This window comes from Cebus imitator, unplaced genomic scaffold (assembly GCF_001604975.1).
Source record: "Cebus imitator isolate Cc_AM_T3 unplaced genomic scaffold, Cebus_imitator-1.0 Scaffold1, whole genome shotgun sequence".
Taxonomy (NCBI): Eukaryota; Metazoa; Chordata; class Mammalia; order Primates; family Cebidae; genus Cebus; species Cebus imitator.
This window is the reverse complement of record NW_016107316.1, coordinates 16,833,102-16,849,409: the sequence shown is the minus strand read 5'-3', so window position 1 is coordinate 16,849,409 and position 16,308 is coordinate 16,833,102. Positions and strand designations below refer to the sequence as shown.

Sequence of the window (16,308 nt, the reverse complement as noted above, 5' to 3'; positions counted from 1 at the left end):
GCTGGTGATGGAACTCTGTGTGGGTGTGAGGAGCTGATGATGGTTATTCTGTGGGACGTGATGATTTCATAAAACAACAGAGGTGGAAGGGCCTCAGCTATGCTCTTATTTATAGAGGAGGAAATGGAGGCCAAACGCAACCCATGGCTGCAGATGGGATGTAAGCCCTTTCTCCCATCCCCACTCTCTCTGTTTAAAAATTCATTTTTATTTACTCACAGTAGTATATGCATATAATTTAAGAAGTCGAATAGTACTAAAGCCTCCTCACAAAATGCAGTGATTCCTTGTCTACTCCTACCCTTATCCTCTTCTCAGAGGCAACCACTTTGATTCTCTTAGCCATTTCTTCCAGCAGTTTTCATCTCATGTTTCTGAGTAAAGTGCATATTTTTGAGTCATCTATTTAGACATTTTTCATTGATTTCCTGTTTAGTCGATCTTTTATATGGCCAACCCTTCTAATCCTCAGCCATCCTTCTAAATATTAACAGTATTCTTCTTATATTTTTTCAAAAAACTGTTTGTTGTTGGTTTTTTTGAAACAGGATCTCAATTTGTTGCCCAGGCTAGAGTGTGGTAGCACGATCACAGCTCACTGCAGCCTCAACCCGCTGGGCTTGAGCAATCCTCCCACATCAGCCTCTCAAGTAGCTGGGAATACAGGCATGTGCCACCATACCCATAATTTTCTAAATTTTGTTTTGTTTTGTTTTGTTTTGTTTTGTTTTTGAGACGGAGTTTCACTCTTGTTACCCAGGCTGGAGTGCAATGGCACAATCTCGGCTCACCGCAACCTCTGCGTCCTGGGTTCAGGCAATTCTCCTGCCTCAGCCTCCTGAGTAGCTGGGATCACAGGCATGCGCCACCATGCCCAGCTGATTTATTGTATTTTTAGTAGAGACGGGGTTTCACCATGTTGACCAGGATGGTCTCGATCTCTTGACCTCGTGATCCACCCACCTCGGCCTCCCAAAGTACTGGGATTACAGGCTTGAGCCACCGCGCCCAGCCATTTTCTAAATTTTTGTAGAGACAGGATCTCCCTGTATCACCAGGCTGGTCTCAAGTAATCCTCCTGTATTGGCCTCTCAGAGTCCTGGGATTACAGGCATGAGCCATTGCGTCCAGCCTCAAAAATGTTTTGCCCATTTGGTTGCCAGAATAATGGTCCCCCTAAGAAGACCAGGTCTTAATCCCCTGGACCTGTGGACATGTCACCTTACATGGCAAAAGGGACTTTGCAGATGTGACTAAATTAATGACCTAGAGATGGGGGGATTATCCTGGATTATCTGGGTGGTCCCAGTGTAATCAGAAGGGTCATTAGAAGTGAAAGATGGAAGCAGGAAAGTAGTCAGAGACGATGTTGATGAGGCAGAGAGTACTGTGATGGAAAAAGACTGTCCATCACTGGCTTTGAAGTTGGAAGGGGACCACATGGCAAGGAATGAGGGCAGCCTCTAGACGTTGAAAATGTCAAGGAAATGGATTCTCCTTAGAGCTTCCAGAAAAGAATGCAGCCCTACCAACATCTTGAGTTTATCCTACTAAGGAGAGTCTTTTTTTCTGTTTTACTACTGACTTCCAGAATTGAAAGATAATGTGTTGCTTTAAGCCATTAATTTTGTGGTACATATAAAAATAGTATGTATGTTCATACATGCATACGTACATGTATACACACACACATATATTTGTTAAGCCTACATACAGTGTTTATTATTTCAATGCAACTGTTATTCGCAACTGAGCCTTGTGGTGTACTATAATAGTTTGTTTTCATTTTTTTTCCTGAAGTTAATAATTACCTTGTTTCTCATTTGCCTTACTTTTTGTACCTGTTGCTAATTCCTACCACAACTTCTAATATAATTGTATTTTTCTGTAACATTACTGTTATCTTAGCTCTTTTCTTTTTTTTTTTCTTTTTAATTGACATGTAATAATTGTGCATATCTATGGGGTACCATGTGATGTTTCCATACATGTATACATTGTATAACAATCAAAACAGGGTAGTTGGTATGTCCGTCACCTCCAGCATTTGTCACTTCTTTGAGGTGGGCCTACCACACTTTAATTAGCCATCAGTATTGCTTTCCACGTGGGCAGCCATGTTGGTAAAAGATGCTTCAGTTCCACCTTTTAAGTTTTCTACCCTCTTTCACTCTGGGCTGGTTGCTTTCTAGGCACATTGTAGCTGATGTTCTGTGACTTCCTTTTATAGCCATCTTTAGAATTCCCTTGGCTTTTCAGTTGCAGTCTCTGTATTCTGGCTTCCGTGTCCTCCTCTTACTTGGCTCACTCTTCTCATTGGAGCACACATTCCAGGACACACGTCTGTCCATGTCAAAATCCATTCATGGCCAGGTGTAGTGCCTCACACCTGTAATCCCAGCACTTTGGGAGGCTGAGGCAGGTGGATCACCTGAGGTCAGGAGCTTGGGACCAGCCTGGCCAACATGGTGAAACCCTGTCACTACTAAAAATGCAAAACTTAGCTGGGCGTGGCGGCAGGAGCCTGTAATCCCAGCTTCTCTCCAGGCTGAGGCAAGAGTATCTCTTGAACCCGGAAGGCGAAGGTTGTGATGAGCCGAGATTTCAACACTGCACTCCAACCTGGGCAACAGAGCAAAACTGTCTCAAAGAAGAAAAAAAGGAAAAAACTCCATTCAGTTCCTGGGTTCAGATAGCAGAGTATGGCCACAAGTGATACCTGTAGTTTTGTCAGGTAAAAAGACAGTTCAGTCAAGCACAGTGGCTCACACTTGTAATCCCAGCACTTCAGGAGCCTGAGGCAGGTGGATCACCTGAAGTCGGGAGTTCAAGACCAGCCTAACCAACATGGAGAAACCCCGTCTCTACTACAAATACAAAAATTAGCCGGACATGGGGGCAAATGCCTGTAATCCCAGCCACTGGGGAGGCTGAGGCAGAAGAATTGCTTGAACCTGGGAGGTGGAGGTTGCGGTGAGCCAAGATCACGCCATTGCACTCCAGCCTGGGCAACAAGAGTGAAACTCCGTCTCAAAAAAAAAAAGAAGACAGTGCAACAGCAGAGGGCATGGTGATGACGGCACTCATGCCCTAGTCTCAGCGGGGAAGGCTGGCCCTCTCTGGCTCATGCCGGATGACTGGTGTGTGGCCTCTTTTCCCCTTCATCCTGGAGCCTTTTCTTCCCTTACCTCCTGTGCTGGATCTTCTGCCTATTCGAGGACATCTTCCTGTCCTTCCTGGGAAAGGAGTGTGAGACCTCATATGTCTGAAGATGTTTTTACTAGGGCCCGGCAGGATGGCTCATGCCCGTTATCCCAGCACTTTGGGAGGCTGAGGTGGGAGGATCACATGAGCCAGGAGTTCAAGACCAGCCTGGGCAACATAGTGAGACCCCATCTCTATTTCAGAAAAACAAAAAGAAAATGTCTTTATTGTACTCTCACACTTAAATGATAATTTGGCTGAGTAAATAATTCTAATTGGAAAATTGTTTAAGATTTGTTTAATTTTTTAAGAATTCGGGCTGGGTGTGGTGGCTTACACCTGTAATCCCAGCACTTTGGGAGGTCAAGACAGGGGGGTCACTTGAGGTCAGGAATTCGAGACCAGCCTGGTCAACATGGCAAAACTCATCTCTACTAAAAATACAAAAATTAGCTTGGCGTGGTAGCGTGCACTTGTGGTCCCAGCTACTTGGGAGGCTGAGGAATGAGAATCGCTTGGACCCAGGAGGTGGAGCGTGGCCGAGATCCCACCACTGCACTCCAGCCTGGGCAACAGAGCAAGACTCCATCTCGAAAAAAAACCAACTGATTGGAAGCTCTGAGAATGATAGTGGGCTTGTTGATTTTTCAGGTCTATGTAGGTTGACCTGAATAAGCCATTTTGACCCCATGTGGGTACTGATGTTGGTACTGGCATCCTTAGACCTTTTCTCTTGGACTCATTAGATTTTCCAGAGAAGAAGGAAAGGGTCCTCTGGCTGCCAGTGTTCTAAGAGCCCAGTGGGGGAAGAGCCTGAGGGACTGGACATCGGCATTGAAAACAACCTTCCTCTACTTGGCTTTGATGTATCATCTTTGTTCTCAGCTGTCCCAATTGACTGTGCAAAGAGAGTCAATTGGGACCCCTATTTTGTGTCCTCCAGAGACTATGGATAAACCTTCAGACTTTTAGAGGAGGGATCGAGGAATCACTTCTCTCACTCAGCCTCTTGTTTTTCACACATGCATCCTCTTCAGCCCTAGTCCTGAAGTACCTGGTGCTTTCCTATAAGCATCTGTTTAAGACTCTGTTATATATCAGCATTCACACGCTTGTCTGAAATTTGGCTGTCACAAATCTGCTTTCCAGATTCCACAATTTTGTTGGTGGTATTTCTTCTCTTGTTCAGCCTAACCTTGTGATTTTATGTTTTTTTTTTTTTTTTTTTTTTTTTTTTTTTTTTTTTTTGAGACAGAATCTTGCTCTGTCACCCAGGCTGGAGTGCAGTGGCGCAATCTCACCTCACTACAACCTCCACTTCCTGGGTTCAAGTGATTCTCCTGCCTCAGCCTCCCAAGTAGCTGGGACTACAGGTGCGCATCACCCCGCCCCGCTAATTTTTGGTATTTTTAGTAGAGATGGGGTTTCAATGTGTTAGCTGGGATGGTCTCCATCTCCTGACCTTGTGATCCACCCACCTCGGCCTCCCAAAGTGCTGGGATTACAGGCATGAGCCAATGCACCTGGCCCGATTTTATGTCTTCTTAAAAAATCTTTTGGCCAGGTGTGGTGGTTCACGCCTGGAATCCCAACACTTTGGGAGGCCGAGGTGGTAGGATCACTTGAGCCCAGAAGCTTGAGGCTGCAGTGAGCTGTGGTACTGCCACTGCTTCCAGCCCGGGTGCCAGAGCAAGAACCTGTCTCTAAACAAACAAACAAAACGTTTTTCTACTGCACTGGATTTAGAAGGTAGTGAGCCTTGGTACACATATTTAAAGCTTTCAATCCTTTTTCCACAACAGTTTTGTAATTGAAGCAGTGGAGATGGTGCTATCTGCTGTAATATGTAGATGCTTTCATGGTGGGATTCCTTGAAATTTTTTCAAGTGGCTGTTACAAACATTATTCATGGTCACTGTGGACTCTGAAAGGAGGAAATAGGGTTTTTTGGTGGCGGTGGTGGCTGCAGTGCAGCCCTTGGCCCAGGTGGAATGCTTTGTTGCTGGGCGAACCAGGGTGGGGCGTGGAAAGAGTGGATGGTGGACCCCTGCAGCTATGTTGGGACTGTGGGCCCAGGAGAGCCCCTCCCCTCGGCTGGGCTGCCCGAAGGAAGAAGGAAGCCTCTAAGGGCAGGTGGGCAGTGCCATGTCAAGTTCTGGGACCTTAATTACCAACTGGGGCCCCCTAGAATTGTGCACTAAATGGCCTGCCTGGCAACGTACTGGAGGATTTTAGGTGATGGGGGTGATTTTGAGGGACTGCTGCTGACAAGGCTGGTCCAATGAGCAACACGAAAGGGACCTAGGATTGACCAGGTCAGCTGCGTTTGCTGTGAGGACAGTTCCTGCAGCTCAGATGTCAGAGTCTTGGTGAGAAAGGGGAGGAGGAAGAGAACCTCCCCCCTCCCCTCCCCCTCCTCTTCCCCTTCCCCTGTCCCTTTCCCTCTTTCCCTTACCCTCTCTTCCTTCCTCTCCCCCTTCCTCTCTCTCCCTCTCCCCTTACCCTCCCCCTTCACCTGTCTGTCTTCCTCTCCCTTTCCCTGTCCCTCTTCCATGTCTGCCCTTGGGGCCAACACTCTGTGAGTTTCTGTTTGTCCCTCCAGCTTCCTTCCTCTCCCCACTGGGAGCCAAAGCTGAACCCCAAAGCACCCATGGTGGCACAGATGCCCTGTGGGTGTCTCTAGGCCTAGGGTAGCGTCGAGACAACTCCCACCCCACTTCCTTGTGCCTGAGTCTCCCCAACTCCATTTGGGGTGCCCTGTCCTTGTCAGCCTCTCATGTGTGCACTGTGACTGTGGGGCCGCAACAGCCTCCTTGGCTGGTCAGAGCTATTCATAGAAGGGGTCCTGCTCTCCCATTTCATTGATGGGAAACTGAGGGCCTGGGAAGCCTCCATCAGGAGCAGAACCCACCTCTGCGGACTCCAGGCTCAGCGTTCTTTCCAACCAGACTCTGTCCCTCTTAGCTTCTGGGCCGTTTTGAAGGTTTTGGTTTGGGGGTGGCTGGAGATATCCCTGGCAACCAGTGGGAAGTGGGGCTTGACAGGGAATCACTGGCTGCTAAGGGCTGGGACCGAGGGCTTCGGATTGGACCAGCTCTCTGTCGGGCTCTCCAGAGTTGCTTCTGTGGTATGTGTTGGGGAATGTGAACCCAACCCCTCAGAGTTTAAGCATAAAAGAGATCTGGGCTCAAGCTTCTGACAAGTCCTAGCCTTGTTGATCTTAGCATCACCTGTAAACTGGGCACGCACAGCAGCTGCCCAGGTGGAGCACAAGCCAGGCCCTGGGCATCGTGTGCCCCGTGGAGGTGATCCCCACTGCTGTCCCGCTGTCTGCCCTCTTGGAGACCCAGGCAGCAAGCCTTCCTGGAGCCCAGGTGCTGTGCCTGGGGGCAAGGGGAATGGACGCTGCACCTGGGCTATCTCAGGGCTCAGCTGTGGGGCAGGCGGGCTTCCAGCCCTTCTGGGTTAACCTGATGGAACTCTTCCCATCCTGGCCCTAAGAAGGAGTTGGGAAGCCAGGGTAGAGCATCACTCCCAGCTCCAAGGGGCGGCGGGGCGGGAGAACCCCGCTTGGAAAGAGCAGAGGTAGGGACGGGTCCCACCCAGGGCATCGGGACTGGGGCAGGAAGTGGACGGGACCCGCCAGCTCCTTCTTTTCACTACCCCCTGGGGCAGAGCCAGGGCTGAGGCCCCCTCTCCCAGGCAGCAATGCACCCCTGAGAAAGGGGCTGGGCCTGTGGGAGAGCCAAGCCTGTGCTTTCTCCCGGTCCTGGTTTTCCAGGGAGCTCTGGCTGGAGGGGGATGGGAGGAGAAGCCCAGGAGGGAGGGGGAGTCGGGGAAGCAGAACCAGGAACTAGAAGGGGAAGGGTGTGGGTGGGCCCAGATCCAGCCTGCCTCTCGCTCTCCCTCGCCTGCCAATCCCCTCCTGGGCCCTGGCACACTTGAGGCAGGGGCTTGGCGGCCGCCTCCACCAGGGGTGGGGAGCAGGGGAGCTCTTGTGTGCCTCTGAGTGAGGGGGCCGAGGCAGCAACACCCCACCCCAGCTGTGGCCTGAGCTGCAGGCTTTGTTATTTCACTGGCTTGAGGCCTACACCTGGAGCAGTGGGTTCAGAGGACCCCTCAAGCCTGCCAGCTCTGCAGCCAAATGGGGCTGGTTCATGGGGTGGGGGAGAGAGCCACCTCACTCCTGCTTCAGTGTGGCTGCGGCCTGTGGCCGTGGCTGTGGCCTTGGTTGTGGCCTCTCCCCCCAGGCCAGAGCCAACCAGGCCTACAGCCTGGCCACAGCCTGAGCTCAGGGCCCAGACTTCTCCGGGCCCAGGCGCCAGTCCTGAAGCGAGGTGACATTTCACTACATCCTGACTGCGCTCACTTCCTCCACGTGGCGGGAGGTGTGGGGGTGGGGGTGAGGGCAGATTAGAAGGAAAATGTAGCAGGGCTGGGGGCCTCTGGGGGAGGCTGGGATTTCCCAGGGGCTGATCGGGGTGAGAGGGAGGATGCGGGAAGCTTTCAAAGGAGAGAGCGGCTGTGAATGAAGAGAAGGGAGGAGGCGGAGGCAGCTGGAAGTCCCAGAAGTGGCACCCATTGGCCACAGCGACAGAGGGGAGACCGCTGCCACCTCCAAGGGGCTGAGAGGCTGCTGGGATAGGAGGTGACCTGAGGGGAGCTGGCCTGGGTTTCCCTGCTCTCTGGGGCGCTGGTGAGGCCGGGAGGAGAAGGAGCGAGGCCCCAGGCCTCACAGGCCAGGTGTGGCCCTGGGCTGAGGGCCTGACCCAGAGATGGTGGGTGCTCTGCTTCACTGACCCTCTTCTCTCCCCCACAGGTGGAGCCATCGAAGCCCCCACCCACAGGCCGCAGGAGGCAGCGTTCACCAGAGGGCTCCACACCGGGATCTATGTTTAAGTTTTAACTCTCGCCTCCAAAGACCACGATAATTCCTTCCCCAAAGCCCAGCAGCCCCCCAGCCCCGCGCAGCCCCAGCCTGCCTCCCGGCGCCCAGCTGCCCGCCATGCCCTCCAGCGGCCCCGGGGACACCAGCAGCTCTGCTGCGGAGCGGGAGGAGGACCGAAAGGTGAGCGGCGGGCCCTGCTGGGGGCCCTCTGGCCGGGGAGAGGGAGAGCCTTGTCGCCACGCGCTGCCAGCCGGCTCCCCGCACTGAGTGTGACCACATCACTCAGTGCTCACACGGTGTGGGACCCTCACGTCCCTGTTTGGGTGATGAGGAAGCTGAGGCTTGCAGAGGCTGAATTCTGATGGTGGAGCGGGCATTTAGCTCCAGGACACAGGCTGTTAACCGCCATGGCGCTCGCATAGAGGCTTAAAGCCCAGGTCTGTGCCACGGTGAGGGTTCGGCCTCACAGATAGTCGCAGAGCCTGGGTTCCTTCTTGGACCTTCCTCTTACCGGCCGTGAGCCTTCCGGTGAATCACTTTCTCTCTCTTTCAGCTGCCTCTGTTTCCTTAAGCTGTTCAGTAGCTTCTAAGGGGCCAAAGACAAGTCTGTGGGGGGGGCATGGTAGACAAGAGGCCGCTGGCGGGGTTGGGGGGGCACCCTCCCACACAGACAGAGGCACAGGCCGGGTGCTCAGTGTGTCGTCAGTGCACTTTGGAGATGGTGATTTCCTGTCCCCGCCCCCTCCACCCCAGACTCCAAGTGAATGTCACTGGGTGATCTTTTGTGGCTTTTGGTCTCGGAGCTGGCGACCTCCATGTTTTCAGAATCCAGTTGAGGGGATGGCCTCTCCACCCTCTTGCTGATCTCCAAGTTGTGCCTGAATCAGTCAGAGGAGATTGTATCAGACTGACAGGAGTCCCTGCTGGATCCCCACAGGCTGCCTTGGCCTGTTGAGCTGTGTCCCCACCATAGGAAAAGCTATCCCTTAACCCCTAGCACTGGAGTGTGTTGCCTTCTGTCAATGGAATAGTAAACTCACTGCCATTCCTCCCAGGGATCTTATGATGGCCACGGGCCATGTCTGTCTGCTGTGACCCATCCATAGTTCCCGCCCCCGCCACTCCCCTTCCCCTGAGCAGCGCTGGGGGTTGTGATGCTTGGTGGTATCTGGGAGTAGCCCAGCATGCTTGTGGAGGCAGCAGTTGGTTCTTTTGGAACAAAGGTGGACACCTGGCACCAGCTGTGGGGGCCCTGAGCACTCTGGGGCTAGAGGCAGCCAGGCACCCCACCTACCTGAAGGGCATCAGCTCGGAGACCTCCCTCTCGTGCTTAGCTCCTTCCTGGGTTCACTCATTCTCCAGAGTGTGTTTCTGTTTCCCAATTTTCCATTAATGGTTCCATTTGGTCCTTGGGGACAATGCTTGAGACAAATCGGGCAAGGACAGATGGCCCCAGTTTACAGATGAGGAAGCTGAGGCCTGCTGGACAGTGCAGGTCCAGATGAGAGCCTGTTCTCCTGCCTCCCAGGTCTGAGCCCTTCCCATGGCCTACTAGGGATAGGTCCTACTAGGGATACACACACACATACCAGGAGTCCACATGAAGCCCAGGGATCTGCCTTCCCAGCCTCGCACGCTGTAGAGCACCGTGGGGGTGTGTGCACCCAGTCAGGCAGAGCAGGCCAGGAAGCCAGCACACGCCGCAGCCCACTGGACAGGGCTCCCAGGGCTACCGATCAGGCTCCACCTTTCTGACCCCCCTGGGAAAGAACAGATAGTCCTGGATACCTGCGAGCCTCTAGGCTTTTCCCACTCAGGACTCAAGTAGGATGAAGACCCAGGCCCTTTGACTGTAGAGTCGGGGATCCCTGCAGCCGCCTGTGCTCTGGAGTGGCAGCTGTGGCCATGGCTGGCTCCCTCCCCTTCTTGGGCCTGGCTTGCTTTCTCTGTCGGATTGGGTGACCCGAGCCTTGAGCCTCGTCCCACTCTGGGTCCGATGTCCTGACAGTTGCTGACGCAGCTCCCCATCGATACACTGGCAGTCACTGGTCAGCTGCTTCCCACAGGTGGGGAGGATGGGGACAGCTGGGACACACTCCTCCTGTTACTGGACTGGACTCCCACACCACTGCTGCTGCTCTAGGCTGTGGGGCCCAGGCCCCCACCGATGGACGGCGGCAGGTCAGGATCTGCATTCTAGTGGTTCAGGATTGAGAAGGAGCGCTGGACCAGGAGTCAGAAATCCCAGGTCCTAGGCCTGAGTATGCCACTTACTGGAGATGTGACTTCATGCCATCTGGGCTTGTGTTTGCTCAGCTGGAAAATGGGGATAGTGACTCTAGCCTTGCCTGTTTTACAGGGTGATTGTGGAAGTCAGATGAGGTCACGGGCATGGAAGTGACCTGTAGACAGAAAAGTCTGGTCCAATTATGAAGGATTACGATTGCTATTATTATCTACCCATAGTAACTGCCCTGGCTCAAGCGGCAACAAACACACACCCAGCCCTAGATCCCGGTACTGATAGGGCGTGCACACTCACACACTGGCAGGCAGGCGGTCATGCCAAAAGATGGCAGCGATCTGGATAGACAAGGGCCGGGCCGTAGCTGGGCCTCCTCCCCAGCCACCCACGCCCACACCACGCATGCTGGCTCACCTGGCACACCTCCCCAGCACCTCTGGGCTGGCTCCAGCACCTCCAGGGAGCCACGCAGCCAGGGAGGGTGAGGAGAGGTACTGACAGCTGCCCCAGCAGCCCGAGAAAGCCAGGCCTGCAGGCAGGGGTGCTGGTAGCTGCAAAGGGGAAGACACAGGCTTGGTCTGCAGCCCAGGGAGCCTGGCACAGGTGCCAGGGGCACTGTGCACAAAGGAACTGTTTGGCAAGCCAGATGGAAGGGGTGTGGCCACCCACCAGCCCCTCCACCACCTGGCCCCATGTGGCCCTCTAACCTCTGCTCCCCCCACCCCACCCCCCAGCCACGCCTCCATGCACCTTTCACTCCAGCCCCACTCCTGTACTTCCTGGAGTCTCCAGGTGTTTGTTTATGTTGCTCCCTCTGCCTGGTGGGCCCTTTCCCTAATCTCTTTTCCTCTCTGGTCAGAGCCTCAAAGCCCAGGCTGTAGTCTGCCTTATATTACAGCTTGCAGGGGACCATTGGTTCTCAAAGTGGGTTCCCCAAACCAGCAACTTCAGCATCACCTGGGAAGGCAAAATCAGGCCCCACTCCAGACCAGCTGAGCCAGAACTCTGGGCCTGGGACCCAGTTGGGCACCTTTTAACCAGCCCTCCAGGGGATATGGCTGCACACAGGCACTGAGAACTACTGGTGTAGATAACTTCACCCACTGCTAGCCTGGAGGACAGGGCCACAGCCCTTTTCTTCCCTGTGAATCCCCAGGACCTGGAATAGCACAGAGCAGGTGCTTGGGAAATATTTTGTGGATAGGATGGAAAGGAAAATGAAAGTGGCCAAGACCCTCTCACAGGAGAATAATCCTGGTGCCCAGGATCAGGGAGGTGGAGTGCAAAGCTGTGGGTGCTGGGCTGAGTGGCCATGCTGTGGCTGGGAGTGTACAGTGGCCTGTGTGTGTCCCTGGCACCTGCCGCCTACCCCTACCGCCATCCATATGGTGGGCAGAGCAGGGCTGCTTGGGGAGACGGGGAGGAGGCAGGCTGAGCTCTGGGGCTGTGGTCAGAGCGAGTCAGCTGGTAAATGTGGCTGCAGCAGAGGGAGGGGGCTGGCCTCGTGGAGGGTGGGTGGGGAGGCAAGCAGCGGGGAGGCTGGGAGCTTAGAAGGGAGTGTGGAGCAGAGGACAGGGGGCAGAGGAAGCAGGACAGGGGACCAAGAGCGGTCCAAGGACCGCCTCAGGTTCCCAAATATGAATCAGAGGGGAGTCCAGAGCCCAAGGCCAGGCCCCTGATCTCAGTGCCACCCCCTTTCCTCTGGCCTCAGAAACAATGGCTAAGATGCACTGAACACTAACTCTGCCAGGTGCTGTGTGTGGGCATTATCTTATTTAATTATTATAAATGCCCCACAAGGTAGACACTATTCTTTTCATCATTCTATCTTATTAAGGACTAAACTGAAGCTCAGAGAGGTTAAGTCACTTGCCTAGGGTCACACAGTTTGTAAGTCATAGTGCTGAGGCTGGAATGAGCCTGGCTTCAATGCTCCTTAGGCTGTCTCCTTCATGAAGGGGGACAGGGTGAACGGTGCCTCCCGGCGGTGATACAGTGAGAATCTGTAGTCCTCCCCTGGACTTCTGCTGCAGGAGAAAGCCTTTCACTGCATAATAGCGCTGCTGCCCTGGGGGAGAGGTTGGGGGCCCTTCACCTCCAGCAGGAGCTGCACACACCACCTGCACGCACAGGCACACACACCAGATGGAGGCACTGCTGCAGGCACGTACCTTCTTACCGTTTCTTCCTGCCTCCCGCCCTCCTTCCTTCCCTGCTCTCCCTCTTTGGACATACCGCTCTTCTTTGATTCTCTTCCTCCCTCCCTCCCTTCAGACTGAGGTACCTTTCCAGGTACTTGGCCGCTAGCAGGGCTCTGCAAGGCTGTTAGATGAACTGAGTAACCGTTCTTGGAGGGCCTAGTGGAGGGGTAGGAAGGCACTGAGGTGGGTATGCCGTGCCTGCCCTCAGGGGTGGACCGGGCTAGCTGGGCAGCTCCCCTGATCAAGCCCTCTCCTGCCTGTAGCAAAAGCTGCAGCTGGGGTGCGTACTTACGCTGGGGAAACGCTGCAAGTATGTGTTTGCATATGCACGTGTGTGAGTGTGTGTGTCTATGGCCAGCACTGGGGCTGCTGTTCTGCCTTTCCCCTTCCCATCAAAGGCCAGCCCAGAAGCCCGGCAGCCACTGATTTCCTGTGGGCTCTCTGCCCTCCTTCTGCCCTGGTCTGCAGGTGCAAGGGCCTCTGTCCTTGGGTGGAATCCCTGCCAGTTCCAGTGGCAGTCATTCTTGCTGCCCTCCGTCTGTCACCTGCTCCTGGGCACGTGCTGCCTCTCTTGCACTCAGATGCCCCCACATGGTCAGTTAGGGCTGGCTCTTCGCTTGACGATGGGTGCTGTAAGGTCATTTCAAAGAGCATCCTTCTTAGTACGTTTAAATTGCTACAGAAAAAGCCTCTGCACCCTCACCTCCTCAGAAACCCAGCCAGCGATAACGGTGCACCCGCTCTTACCTCGGGGGAGTTAGGAGAGGCTTGGGTGTGCTCTGTGGGTTTGTGATATGAACAGTGCCTCTCTCTGACCTGAGCAGTACCTACATTTTGGGCTTCAGGTTCTCTAAAATTCTCTTAAATTGGACATTATTATATGTCAAATTTAGTTAACCTTGCAGTCAGCACAGTCTTGGGTCGGGGTTGTTTGGCCCTTGGAGACAGGCCTGTGTTGAAGTTGGACTCTGTCACGTGACTTGGCAACATGGCTATGAGTGGGAAAATGGCCCCTAGTTGGCTTGAGAGGTTCAAATGAGATGGTGTGTGCAAGTGGTTCACACGGGGACGTGGCGTATGTCAAGTGAGCTTTATGATTTATTTGGACATCTACCTACTGATCCACCCACCACCTGCCTACCTACCTTCCTACATCTTTGTGATTTAGACTCACTGCCACCCTATGAATTGCAGGGGCGTGGGAGAGGAGTAGGAACCCATGGGTGGGGACCTAGTGTGGGCTTAGAGTCTGCTGAGAGCCTAGCACGTGGAGGGAAGGTTGTCTCTCTTTGGGTCATCAGTCACGAAAGGCTTGAGGTCCCTTTATCCCTTGAACAAAAGTAAAACAAGGCAAGTGGTGATGAAACCTAACTCCTGATGGCAGGGGCTGTGGATCCCTTCAGGGGCCTAGGTGAGGGGCCGTGGTCACTTGGATCCCTCCTGCTCTTAATGGCTAGGTTAGGGATGAAGCCCAGCTCTGCCGAGAAGGTGAGTCGGCCAGGGCAGAAAAGGCTGGGCTCAGCTGTGCAGAAAAGGAGTGGGCCTGGTGCAGTGGCTCACGCCTGTAATCCCAGCACTTTGGGAGGCTGAGGCAGGTGGATTGCCTGAGGTCAGGAGTTCTAGACCGGCCTAGTCAACATGGCAAAACCTGTCTCTATTAATAGTACCAAAATTAGCTGTGTGTGGTGGCACAAGCCTGTGATCTAGCTACTTGGGAGGCTGAGGCAGGAGAATTGCTTGAACCTGGGAGGCGGAAGTTGCAGTGAGCAAGATCGCACCATTGCACTCCAGCCTGAGTGACAAGGGTGAAACTCCATCTCAAAAAAAAAAAGAGTAGAGCTGAGTAGTGGTGGAGCAGTGTTTCAGGACAAGTGGGAAATGAGCCTTTCCTCGCTGGCAGCTGGGCCTAGCACAGGAGGCCTGGTCATACCCTGCATCTGCGTCTGCAGAGAGCCACAGGGCATTAGGGATATTCCTCATAATCATCCCACGTAATGTTTGTGCAGCGTGGAAGGGAGTCAAGGAGTGTTCTCTGCACGGTAATTGGCTCACTCCCTCATCACAATAAGTCAGAAGGTGCCCAGAGCAGGGTGATGATCAGAGGTTCCCCATCCCCATTTTACAGATGAGGAACTGAGGCTTAGAGAGGCCACACAGCTACAAAGTAGTTTTATCTGGATCTTCCCCTCATTAAGCAAGGGCTGGCAGAGCTGGGTGTGCTGCTGAAGGAGCAGACATGAGTGGGCTTGGTGCCATGGAAGTGGCCACGGGCAGAGCAGTGGCATACTCTGCTCTGGGCTCAGCATGGCGTCAGGTACTTGTTTACATGTCATTGTCTCTCTCTGAACCGAGTTTCCTATTTGTTTATCTTTCTATCCAGTACACAGTAGGTGCTCAATAGATTTTTTGAGCACACCCCTATGCCTGATCTTGTGGTGGCACCAAGAACTCAGAGGCGGACAGGGCTGAGGTGTGCTGCCCTGTAGGTGTGAGGTCTGGCACACCCTGCACCTGCAGAAGATAATGAGGCCAGCTAGGTGGACAGGCTGTGGACAAGGAGCTGCAGCCCTGGCAGAAGGGCCTGGGAACTAGAGGGTCACCACCGTTGTCGGCTATTCAGCATTTCTGGAGCACCTCCGTGTGCAAGTACCCAGGAGCTGTGGGGGACTCAGAGGGGCCAATGAGACATGGCCCCTCCCCTCTGAGAGTGGCCTTTCAGGAGGGTGGAAGGCTTTCCTCAGTAATTATCTTATGATGCCACCTAAGCAGTCAATGATTATTTGTTGGATATTGTTGAATAATTGAAATAAAGGGCTGATAGTTTTGGGAGATGACTAAGATCAGAAAAAGTAGGGGGCTTTGGAGGGCTGTGGACCCATACGCATCTACAGTGATTCCTGGCCTGACCCCTCACGCTGGGATCAGCCTCTGCAGGTTGGTCTGGGCATGGGTGTGCATATGAGCATATGTGTGTGTGTGTACATGGCGTGGGGGTGCGTGAGCATGTGGCTGTAGTTCTGCAGAGCCTGGTGCTCAGGAAGCCCGGGACAGGGCTCTGCCCCTTGCAGAAGCTAATTCGTTTCACTGAATTCCATGACCACAGACAGTCCCTGGGAGGCCAGCCAGGCAGCTGGCAAAGGCTGTGCATGCTTCTTATCCCAGGGGGCCCGGGCAAGTAGCTGGCTAGATCCGGCAAGTTCATCCCTTTGACTCAAGCACCAACTTGAGATATCTGCTCAACAGATGCTGGGTCAGTAGCATCCAGTTTAAGTATTGAAGGGAACACATCTGTCAGCCTGGCTGTCTCTAGGTGAGGGCCTCAGAGACATAACTCTCTTGTGGGAAGGGTCCTGTGTCTGGGTGCAGCCAGCCCAGAGTGTCTGTGTCTGTAAATGCCCGTGTGCCTTGACCTCGGATTCCCTGTATCTTTGTGGTGTCACTGTGTGTCTGTCTGTTGACATGGTAGGGTACAGTGGCTTGCTGCAATAGAAAGACCCATGGGCTGGTAAACAAAAGATGTAAATTTTGGTTTTAAAGGCCTCCTTTCCTGGCTTTCTGATCCCTGCAAGTCAGATAATCTCTCTGAGCTTCAGGTGTTTCACCTGTGTAATAGAAAAAAAATAATACCAGCTCTGCTTTCCATAAAGTATAAGAATAAAATGAGGCTGGGCGCGGTGGCTCAAGCCTGTAATCCCAGCACTTTGGGAGGCCGAGGCGGGTGGATCACGAGGTCAAGAGATCGAGACCATCCTGGTCAGCATGGTGAAACC

At 53.5% G+C, this 16,308-nt stretch overlaps 1 protein-coding gene across 4 annotated transcripts in view; it reads left to right on the top strand.

The window, feature by feature from the left end:
* DNMT3A (DNA methyltransferase 3 alpha) overlaps positions 1–16,308 on the top strand; it is a 113,916-nt gene that overhangs the window by 21,010 nt on the left and 76,598 nt on the right. For 3 of the 4 annotated variants that reach the window (XM_017527076.1, XM_017527092.2, XM_017527073.2), the window contains exon 2: positions 8,024–8,272. In XM_017527076.1, coding sequence (XP_017382565.1) covers positions 8,210–8,272 — 63 coding nt within the window. In that variant the 5' untranslated portion in view covers positions 8,024–8,209. Of the gene's footprint in view, positions 1–7,730; positions 7,853–8,023; positions 8,273–16,308 lie in introns of those variants that run through there. The other variant, XM_017527082.2, reaches the window with a different exon arrangement.